The 11,568-nt window shown below is 39.0% G+C and overlaps 1 protein-coding gene across 1 annotated transcript; it reads left to right on the top strand.

The window, feature by feature from the left end:
* Positions 1-7,985: 7,985 nt before the first annotated feature.
* Positions 7,986-10,242, top strand: LOC130735546 (protein DETOXIFICATION 16-like). Its single transcript, XM_057587495.1, has 7 exons — positions 7,986-8,521; positions 8,891-8,977; positions 9,111-9,167; positions 9,323-9,561; positions 9,654-9,772; positions 9,878-9,964; positions 10,044-10,242. Exons 1-7 carry the CDS (start codon positions 8,040-8,042, stop codon positions 10,122-10,124), a joined length of 1,152 nt encoding a protein of 383 aa, XP_057443478.1. The 5' UTR covers positions 7,986-8,039; the 3' UTR covers positions 10,125-10,242.
* The last annotated feature ends 1,326 nt before the right edge of the window (positions 10,243-11,568 follow it).

Here is an 11,568-nt window from a genome sequence, read left to right as displayed (position 1 = left end):
CTTCGGCTTGGAGCCTCCCCCGACCGCTTTGCCCTTTTTCTTGTCGGCTCCGGTCATGCTTAAACCTGCACAGGGGAAAACGTCGTTTCAATATCTCAAGTTATTGACCACGACTCAAAGGGGAAAACCAATAGGATCCGCCTTTGTCCCCGGCAGGGAGAGCAAACCCAGCGCCGGAGGACCGGCCCACGGACCGTCCCTCCGCCGCACGGGGGGGAAGAGACAACTCTCTCCCACCCGCAAAGACGCACCCTAAGAACCCCTAGAGGACGGGACGAGAAGAAGAAGAAAATAAAATGCGGAAGAAGTCGAGAAGAACTCACCAAGTAACAAGAAGAGGACGATCACTGGGAAATAAAGGACAACCGCCTGGAAGCTGCGCCTTACGACGTCGGAATGGAGAGCTTCAAAGGATGAAAAGATGAGAGCTTGAGGTGCAGAAGAATGGGAAAAACGCAAATGAAACCCCTTCTGCCCCTTTTTATAAGGGTAGTTAGGAATGGGAAGCGACGCTTCACCAAACCCTACGTCCGTAATGATGACGCTAGGGGAGGCGGGAAAACTACCACCCAATCAGCTTCCGCCACGTCAGCAAGTGAGATGAAACGACGTAACGCGTGCCATTTCTTGTCAGACGCATTAATGACGCCGCCAAAACGTCGCTTCATGTTACTGTTACGAAACGTTTGGATTCGGGGCCACCTCGCCGTCCCAAGGCCATGGATGGGCCGGTCGTCCCACTAGGCCTGCCCGGGGTCCATGGGGGGTTCCGACCGTCCCATATCAAGGGGGTGACGATCGTCCCCCGCGACCGAACGTACAGATTCTGAAGCTCACGCCTCACTCATGCAGTGAGGCAGAGCTGGGGAGCAACTGTTCCAGTAAGGACTGACAGGGGCCGACCTAGAGGGCGTAGGGAAATCCACGAAAACCTGACCGGAAGCTTCTAGCCCACTACCTCAGTGGACTAGAGCTGGGGGCTACTGTTCTGGGACGACCAGGGGAAGGGTGTCACCGAGTGGGACGACCAGGTAAGGGAAGGGAATCACCCGAGTGGACTCGACCACGAGTGGGACGGCGCTCACCCCTAGCCCAAGGACATGGACCCCACCACCTAGGGATTGACCTAAGCCAACCACCCTACGGAACTAGGGTGGTTGGATGGTGGGCCCCCTAGGCAATCTAAACTGTTGGATCACTGCAAATCGCAGAGGGAGCAGAAGGATCCAACGACCCTCGACCCACCAGTACGAGCCATGCATGACGTTGCATGGCTCCAACCCTAATACTCCAACTTGTATATAAGGGGGGCAGCTCACTCATTCTAAGGTACGTTAATTCTCTCCAATTTCAGCTACCCCTTTACTCGATTCCTCTACTCACTTTGGCATTGGAGTCCCTTGCAGGAGCCCCTCCCGGGTCCGTTCAACAATCCAGCACACCGGCTTCACTTCTTCGCTTGGCAGCCCCGCTCTCGTGATCCGCACGATCAAATACTAAATGTAAGTTTCATAAAGTTTGCTCTCTCCGTCCCCTGTTATAAGTGGTCAGAATTAATTAATATCAATAAATTCGTATATTTTTTCTTAAATTATCCTCATTTAAAAATATATCAATTCAATGTTTTAAACCTCAACTCGATCATCGACTCAGTCGAGGTACTGAGTCAATGAGTTACTGCTCAGACCAACGAGTCACTGGTTCGATTGTTTGCCTCGATGCATTTGATAAAATTCTAAAAATTAATAATAATAACTAACATTAATTAATATCTTCGTACTCTAAATCTTAAATTTTTTATCAGTACACAATTATCTAATTTAAAACCAACAACAAAGGTTATACTCAACAAAATATAACAAATAAGTTAAAAATGTAGGTTGCATACTTTAATCATAACAATAGCGCACAAATAACTTAATTTAAATCATTTTTAAATATATGATATATATGTATATACTAAATAAATAAATAGATATATAATATTAAATAAATGGCACAAATAATTATTATTAGTTTTGGGATTGTGATTTTAGTTATCTTATGTGATAAAGAACAGTAGTGTTCAATACAAAGGATTTTATAGTGCAATTATTGCTGATTATTTCATTTTTTGTTATATATATATAATATGTTGTCACTAATGTCTCAAATCACTTGCTTGGCCTTGTGGTAAGCTCCATGTCCATGTCAGGCTCATTTTAAATTATTTTTTGCAACAAATAAAAGCAACATAAAAAAATTGTTAACTCGCTAGTTCAATCCAACAACAACTGAGTCGCCGGTTTAACCACAAAACCGGCCAAGCCGTACCGGTTCCAGTGCACAACCGCGCTGAGAGGCTCGAATAGGCCAGGGGACAGAGTCCCGGTCCTACCGGTTGGACCGGCCTGTCCGAGTCAAGTTTTAAAACTATGTATCAATTCAATTAATCTCATCTACTTCTCTCTCCATATTAATGCTCCACTATCTTGAAAACCTCCTTCCACCAATGAAAATAAGTTTTGAAAGTTTTTTAGAGCAGATATAAATAAAAAGTGGCCTTGAAAATTAAAAATAAAAATTCAAGGCCACCTTTAAAAATGACACGTCGATTTCGTACAGGGACTGGTCTGGGCAAGGAACATAGGAGAGCAGCTCCCTTTCGTGCATATCTCGGACACTTAGTTGTCCCTTCTGTAACATCTCGATCTGACGACTGACCTCACGGTAACAACACGAGTCTTTTCAGTGCGCTTTGTCCTCACTCGCGCACTTCCCGGGAAAACTTCCCAGGAGGTCACCCATCACGATATTGCTCCAAGGCAAGCACACTTAACCATGGAGTTCTTATGAGTTGGGCTCCCGAAAAGAAGTTGCAACTTGTTGTTATTAGTAGTACCAATCAAATCTTATATGCCCTCCTCAACTGTATAGTCCATCCCTATACAGTCTCGGAATACCTCTTGTTCGGGTGTGAGATTGGTTCATTCATGTGCCCCTCCGCCTAGAAGCCTGCCAGGAGTCGCTCCTTGTCCGTGCCTCACTGCACCGGCGATCACTCCCCGCCCTCGTCGGCCCCGGGTGTCACACCTTCATGATTTGATAGTTCAGAACCAGTGGAACTTTGATCGAGTGCATACAATGGTCCCTAAGGAGATTAAGGCTCGATTCTCTAGTGTGATTCCTCGTCTGAGTCCTAATGATGTTGATACTTGGACTTGGAACAACACTGATGAAGGAAGGTACATAGTTAGGGAGGGGTACCAGCGGCTTCGTGATCGTGTTCCAACACCGAATACTGGCCATAGTTGGATGTGGGTAAGCAAGTTGTCCCTGAGAAAGTGCGTTTTTTCGTTTGCTTATGTCTGCATGATGCTCTGCCTGTTAACGATCATCGCTTTCGCTACAACTTGGCTACCTCTGAAGCTTGTTCTCAGTGCTCTACCCCTCGGGAAGATGGTCTTCACGGCTTGCGTGACTGCCCGCACTCCCAGGAACTTTGGGTTAAGTTAGGCGCTTGGAGTTGGACAGAGTTCTAGAACTTGGATTTCTCTACTTGGGTCCAATTCCATGCTCGCAGTAGGCACGCAACTCCCTTCTTGGTTGACTTATGGAGCGTGTGGAAGTGGCGGTGTAACATGTGTACGTTGGATCCCCATCCTTGGTCGCTCGAGAGTGCCTGGAGGAAGTTGTGCCAAGACCATGATGACTTTATCAAAATTCTGGAGCCCGACCTGTTTCAGAACGATGATAGCTTGTTAAATGCTCGGTGGCGTCCTCCTTTTGCGGAGTTCTTGAACTTAAACATTGATGGGAGTTACAAGGAAGACATAAACTAAATGGGGGAGGGGATTTTCTTAGAGACTCATCGGGTAAATGGGTCTATGGCTTCATGTCCCGCTATATGGAGGAAGATGGCAACCTTTCCTTGTTGAGGCCCTTGCTCTACCGGATGGGCTCTTGTTAGCTTGGGATCGAGATGTTCGCAATCTTATTTGTGATTTAGAACGTCAAGAGCTTGTCGACGTAGTAGCAGACCCATCTCGAGCGCTCTATCATGTCCATGGATGGGTACTTGGTGAAATTCATGAGTTGTTGTCGAGGCGTTGGTGAGTTGAGCTTTCTTAGTGCTATCGGGACGTGAATGCTGCAGCGGATTGGTTGGCGAAGCGGGGGTCCTTTCTCCCTGTGGTGGGTTATAGGTTGATTGAGGCTCCCTCCCCGGAGCTTGAAGTTCTTTTGTTGAAGGACGCTATCTGGTTTAGCTACTTTAGTTTGTTTTGTTAATTTTCCAATGTATCAAAAAAAAAGGGAAAGTAGGAAAATTCTTAAAACTCAATAAGGGTAAATATGGAGAAAAAAAAATAATGTTGCATAGATATTCTAAAGTGACTTATATTTTGGGATAAAAAAAATTCACAAAAAATGACTTGTAATAAGGGACAGAGAGAGTATTGTTTAAGATTTTGATATAATGTAAAAATGATAATTATTGATACTGCAATTGCAATTTGACTAAAATAACTTTTGTTGGCGGTGCCATATGCATTAGGGGTGTTAGATTTGCCACCCCAGGCAAAAGATCTAACACCCAGGCTTTTTAAAAAAATGGCAGGAGTACCCTTCGGAAGATAACATTCCGAAATATATTGGAAACATGATGTTCCGAAACATCATAGAAACATGATATTGACTGTTCTCCCGACTTGCCTATAGAAGTTTATGTTCCGAAAAAATTAGGAACTTTAATTACCGAAAATAAACACGGGGGGACATTTTGGTATTTCCCCACTTTTAAGTGAGGTGTTAGATCTATTGCATGGGGTGGCAAATCTAACACCCATGCATTAGTTTTAAAATATCATTAATACTATGTTGAATAGATAAAAATATAGTAATAGAGAAGAGTTGTGGTTTAATTATAGCAAAGGTATAGGTGAAACAAAATTCACTAAATTACGGTATAGATAAAAAAAAATTAAAAAAAAATATATTGACTTTCTAAAACACCAAAAAAAAATTCGATAAATTAAAGAGATGGTTTTTTTATAGGAAAATGTTAGTAAATTAGTATCTCCTCAGGATTCGAATTATGGACCTTTCATCTCATCCAACTCTAATGTCCCCTAACTCTTACCGCTTGAGCTAGCCCTCAGGGATAATTAAAGAGGTGGTAAAACAACAAACTCTCTAGAATGGAGGTAGTAATTAAGTGGCACTCCCTCCATTCCAAAAGTTTTGTTCTTTAAGTTTATGCACAAAAATTAAGAGTTCATTAATTGATTTTGTAGTTTAACTATATTTGAAGTTGAGTTATAGTATTAAAAAGATAAAATAATAGTTATTTGTTAAGTAAATGGTCAAAATCGTGTTAGATGACAATAAGAGCTAGTAAGTGAAGAAAATCAAATGATTTTTGAGAAAACATGTGAAAAAGTAGAATAACAAAAGTTTTGAAATGGAAAGAGTAGGCATAGTGGTAAGCTCATTTTGTCCATTAACCATAAGGTCGGGATTTCAATCCTTGCCCGTGGGAATGAAACACATATTTCGACTAACCATTACCGCTTAGTGCGAGTACCCTTGGTAAATTGATTAGTCATTGTTGTCAGTGGTAGATATATACCATGGACTCACAAAAAAAGAATGTCTTTTAGACATTTGTGAAAAGAGATAAATATAATGTTTCATGATCAATTCTAACTTAATTACAAGACATAACTCGATTTCTTCCTTAATCTATGCCACTTTAAGAAAGCATTTGGTGAAGGAACAAAACAAAATATAACAGGAAAAAAAAACATAACATAAATGTTTGTTTACAAATAGATTTAGACTAGGTTATCGTGTGGGTCGACTTGGAAGCTAACATAACGATTCTCTAATCATGCAATTACTCGAGGAATGGACCATGTTCCTCGATGCAGGTTCCTAAGACACTTCCAAAAGCTCTTAGTGATCACTATTGAGAAGTTGTGACTACGGAAAACCTATGAATTAAGTGAACGACTAAAATGGCTAAAAGATGTTAAAGCTATAAAAATAAAGGCTAAAGTAAACGGTTGAAATGTAAAAGGATGAAAAACTGTAAATGAATTAAAGTGCTGAAAGATAAAGGCAGGAAAATAAAGGTAAAAGACAAATGCAGGAAATTTGTAGATTTGATTGGTTGTTTGAGTTATGTTTTTTAACAAACATTTCATTTATTTATAGGGACAAATTCGGCTAACCTACAACAGTCAACAACCACCTACCTGTCACTACCAACATTTCCCAATTTTTACAACATTTACATATCGTGGGGTGTTAGTGCTTTGCTTCTCCTAATCACCCTAAAAGCTTGTTTTGAGCTGACCTTCCTTGTATCGGCTGGTTCATTAGCTGTAACCGCTCTCCCTAATCTAAGGGATTATATATATTGATGCTTTTATACATGAGGATCTCCTAGAAGAACATAACATCTGTTCAATCCTACATTTAATCCATTTTAACTTAACATTCCAACGACGGATCCTAAACCTTCGGTTAGCCCTTTCAACGACTAGTTTTCCTTAACGGATGGCGAGTCTCTTCGGTTGCTTTAGTGGCCGTTATAGATTTTTGGGTGCCAACAATAACAAAATTGATCAAGACAATAATATTTTATATATTTTATTTAGTAACTTCAAGCCATTATAACATTAGTTGAATTATGTATAAAACCATGCTTGTTTCATACTTGAGCATAAAAAATTAAACTCAATAGAATATGATATATATATATATATATTTTGCAAAAATTATCATAAAAAGGTTTTAAAAATATTATTATTATTTTAATTTAAAATAATATATTAGAACTGAATTTATTAAAAACTGCTAATGAATTTATTAATGAATATATTTATTTAAATGACATTTATATGCATATAATTTTTTATTAATGAGTCAATTTTCAAAAAAATAAAAAAATTTATTAATGAGTCTTCTACACATGTATTAATAAACTTTATTTAGTTTTCTCATTTTTGTTAAAGTTTTGACTAAACTTTATTAAAGATGTAATTGGTAAAACATAATTAATATATTATCTATGAATTTCAAAAGTTAAAGTTAAATATATTAAAAAATCATAGATATAATAAGGAAAGAGGGAGTAATTTACTCATATTGAAATTTTGATTTGTACTACCAGTAAGGTGCAATGCGTAAGCACTTTGAAGCAATTAATGATGTATTTTCAAGCATTGAATTTCTCCAATGCCATGCTTACAAAAAAAAAAAAGCAACCAACTATGAAGCCACGTTTTCATACATAACAACCTCAGCTAGTCAAGCAATTTAACATGCGTGTCATCAAAACGGTGCTGCTTGAGAAAAAGAGTTGGCAGTGTGTCATTCATTGTGTGTGAGAGTTCCCCAGACAGAAAAACAGAGTAGCTACAATGGCCATATGGAGAAAAGAAATTGTTGATGAAGCAAAGCAGCAGCTATGGCTTGCAGTGCCAATGGTACTTGTGTGTCTTTTTCAGAACAGTTTACCACTGATTTCTCTCATGTTTGTTGGGCATTTGGACGAGTTGCTTCTAGCTGGTGCTTCCATGGGCACTTCATTTGTCAATGTTACTGGTTTCAGTGTATTGGTAAGTTCACTTTTGTTTTTCTTCTTTTATGCACCAATTCCAACATCTAAGAATATTGCAAGCACCCAATTTTTGCATGTGATCATTTTAACCTTGAGGGGGGGTTGTTATAGTGGAGGAGGTTAGCTGACATGTCACAGGTTCGAACCTCTGCCTAGTCTCCTCTAGGTGAGGTAAATATAAGTCTTCTTGAGTCTGAAGGTTTTCTCTGTCTTGGACTAAGGCACCATTCTTCACCTAAATTTTTTGTTACAAAAGAAATTGTGATAATTTTGGATTCAATTCAATTTGTAGTGACTGATAAGATTATGGCACAAAGAGAAATATTGCACAATACTGAATCTTTGTTACTCATGATTTTTGCTCATTTAGTTGGGGTTGTCAAGTGCACTAGACACATTTTGCGGTCAAGCATATGGAGCAAAGCAGTATCATATGGTTGGTATATACACACAGAGAGCCATTATTGTTACCCTCCTTGTGACTATACCTCAGTCCTTTATTTGGGCTAATTTAAAGTCCATTCTGGTTGTTCTGCATCAAGATGAAACTATTGCAGCACAGGCTCAACTATATGCCCGTTACTTAATCCCAAGCCTTTCTGCCCATGCCGTGGTTCGATGCATTACTAAATTCCTGCAAACCCAGAACATTGTGTTTCCTATGGTGCTAATTACTGGATTTGCTAGCTTAGGGCATGTCCTTCTTTGCTGGGCTTTTGTAATGAAACTTGGCCTTGGCATCAAAGGAGCTGCGATTGCGATTTGCATCTCGAATTGGCTTACCATGGCCCTTCTGGTACTTTATGTCTGGTTCTCACCTTCTTGCAAAAAGACTTGGGTTGGTTTCACAAGGGAATGCTTGCGCGAAATCCCTCAATTTCTCGCACTTGCTCTTCCTTCAGCTGTCATGGTCTGGTATGATATTCTTTGCTGAACCAAAATTGATAAAATATAGATGGATAAGAACTTGCAACTGAATAGTAAATTGAGTAAATGTTATTTTTGTCTTAAAAGATATCTTCATTACTTTGTTTTTATGCTCTCAAAGTGATGATTACAAATTTTGAATCTTTGACATTGCCTGGAACTGGAATCACAATCAATTTCCCTGTGTCACCCACCATTAATGTTAGGTGGACATGACTTTGTTCCTTTGTTTATAAATGAATCAAATTTATCCTCCAAATAGAGATTTTTTTGTTTGTGTCTAATAGTTTGAATAACCAAGTTGAAATGTTCTACTTGCTGCTCTGTTGAAGTTGAACTACCATGTCCATGTTACAGCTTAGAAGCATGGACATTTGAACTCTTGGTGCTCCTGGCTGGTGCTCTCCCCAATCCAAAATTGCAAACTTCAGCCCTTTCTATAAGGTTAGTTTTTCAATTAAGGTCATATGCTATTGTGTGTTCCGGTCCGGCCAATAATTTCCTTTCCCATTCGGAGACGCCACATTCCTGCGTTTTGTTTTTCGTCACTGATCAACTGTACTTTTCTCATCCCCAGCATTAGTACAACTGGTATGTTTTGGATGATACCATTTGGAGTTAGTGCTGCTGGAAGGTCAGTCTTTGATTCTGAACTGCACTGCTTAAATTCATTTTATTGGCATCCAAAACGGATGCAAAAATAATGTTGCTGTCACATGTTGTTACTTTTTATGCTATTTTTAACCATCATGGGTCTCATTCATTACATGTTTAATTTCCATTCAATAGCACAAGAATCTCAAATGAACTTGGGGCTGGCTGTCCAAAATCTGCATATTTAGCTGTTAAAGTCACCTTATCAATGGCCTTTGTGGTGGGACTTCTAGAATCCGCTTTCCTTATGCTTGTATGGAAAATCTGGGCACGTGCTTTTACCAATGTACAGGAAGTGGTCACATATTTGACTTCCATTACGCCAATCATTGTAGCCTGTGTATTTCTAGATTCAATTCAAACAGCACTCCAAGGTACACATAATAAAAGCATCCAATGAACTCAAAATTTTCATTTTCCCTTTTCCATGAATTCTTACCTATGCTAATTGTCTGATTGTGAATAGGGGTTGCTAGAGGAAGTGGTTGGCAGAAACTTGGTGCATTTGTTAATCTTGGGTCCTATTATCTTGTGGGTGTTCCTTTAGCAGCTGTGCTTTCTTTTGTCCTCCATATGAAGGGAAAGGTGAGATTCATTGAGCATTTTGCCATGTTCTTGTCGTGCCTAGTAGTAAACTGGTTCAACTGATGCAAGTAAGTTTGAGATTTTATTGATTCTTAATAAATACAGGGGTTACTTTTTGGACTTGGATCAGCACTAATATTGCAAGTGGTGTTTTTTGTTCTCATCACCATGCGCACCAATTGGGAGAAAGAAGTGAGTCATTTTCTATGTTCAGCTCAGTTTTGTTATAACTATCCCTCTTAACAACACTAACTTAATCTTTATTGTTCAGGCAAATAAAGCAGCAATAAGAGTAAGAGGCAATGGAGTCCAAGTTGATGCACCCCCGGGTGACCAGAATGTTACTCCTTGATAGTTGAAGAACCTTCATTCTAATTTTATGTGTACAACTAGACTTACTATATTATATAACCTCATCATAATTTTGATTAGGGTTAAATATGTTTTTTTTTCTCCATGAACTATAACGAATTATTGGTATTAGTCTCTGAATTAAATTTCGGTTAAATATGTTTCTGGTCCCTGATTTACACACCTGAATCTCAAATGATCTTTCTTCTCTAAAAATTTTGTTTGATATAAATTAAATAGCCCTTTTGACGCCATAATCCTTGTCTATAAGTAGAGGAAAAAGGGGTTTCAAGATTTTATTTTTATTTTTTACTTTTGACATTTTTCCCCTCAATCTACCTGGTTGGTTCTTCTCTTTGGTGATGGTGAAGGAATGTTTATTTTGTTTTTTCGGGTGATGGGTTTGTGGGGTGTGGAAGAGCTTGGAGTGAATTGGGGGGCAACACGCCCATTGAGGCCAAACTTAGTGGCTGAGATGATGAAGGAGACTGGGATTTGGAAGGTGAAGCTATTCGATGCAGATGCGAGTAGCATGAATGCACTTGTTGGGTTTGGGATTCGGGTCCTGGTAGGGATTCCAAATAACTAGCTTGCTGAAATGAATGGCTATGGCCTATGAGGCTATGAGCAAACATTAAGGGGATGAAGAAGGGAAAGGGGAGAAGTGTTTTGATTTGGGGTTAAAGTTAGGGATTAAATTAGATTTTGATTGAAAAAACCAAAACATGTAGGATTCGGAAGTCCCTGAAGGTTAGCTCAAGTGGTAAGAGCTAGAGGACATAAGAGTTAGATGGGATGAAGGGTGAAGGGTTCGAACTCTAAAGAGGGACTAATTTACTAACATTACTAACAACTAACATTGGCCTATTAAAAAAATGTAGGTTTCGGAAAAAAAAATACGTAATATTGGTGAGATAATGTGGAAATGATGATTGAGATTAATTTGCTACACATCAGCATAAAACACACTCTAGCCTTAATTTAATTAAAAAATATTTTAGGGATGACATTTTGAAGAATTTTTTTCAAAGACTTAATTTAATTCATCTTACAAAGTTAAGGACTTGAGCATAATTTTTTTATTTGCCATCCACATCTTCATCCACTTCCCTTTCCCTTTATCTTCTTCCCCTTCCCCCCACCAAGGCACTAAGGGATGATTTTCAATCAAACAAAATTTGTCTGAGATTAAAAAAGAGATTTTTTTCTCAAGGACTATTTTAGATTTGGATGTATAAGTCAGGGATAAAAATATATTAACTCATTAAATTTTCAGTGACATGAATCTCTTACACTATGTTTGGTAAGCATGAGATAGAGAAGAGAGAGCTTGAAGAGAGAGAGATAGACAAGAGAAAAAAAATCTTGTTTGGTTGTATTTTACTGTAGACAAGAAAGAGTTTAAGGGAGCCAATAATGCACTTTTGGCAGTCTTCGCAATTTGC

The sequence above is a fragment of the Lotus japonicus genome, chromosome 2 (assembly GCF_012489685.1).
Source record: "Lotus japonicus ecotype B-129 chromosome 2, LjGifu_v1.2".
NCBI classification, from domain to species: domain Eukaryota; kingdom Viridiplantae; phylum Streptophyta; class Magnoliopsida; order Fabales; family Fabaceae; genus Lotus; species Lotus japonicus.
The sequence above is the reverse complement of the archived record's forward strand: the minus strand, read 5'-3'. Positions and strand labels throughout refer to the sequence as shown.

Excerpts from the sequence above, each read along its gene's own strand:
- LOC130735546 (XM_057587495.1), top strand. The coding sequence starts at position 8,040 with ATGGTTGGTATATACACACAGAGAGCCATTATTGTTACCCTCCTTGTG. Across the intron at positions 8,522-8,890 it reads CCTTCAGCTGTCATGGTCTG|CTTAGAAGCATGGACATTTG; the intron begins GTATGATATTCT and ends TCCATGTTACAG. Across the intron at positions 9,773-9,877 it reads TCCTCCATATGAAGGGAAAG|GGGTTACTTTTTGGACTTGG; the intron begins GTGAGATTCATT and ends TAATAAATACAG.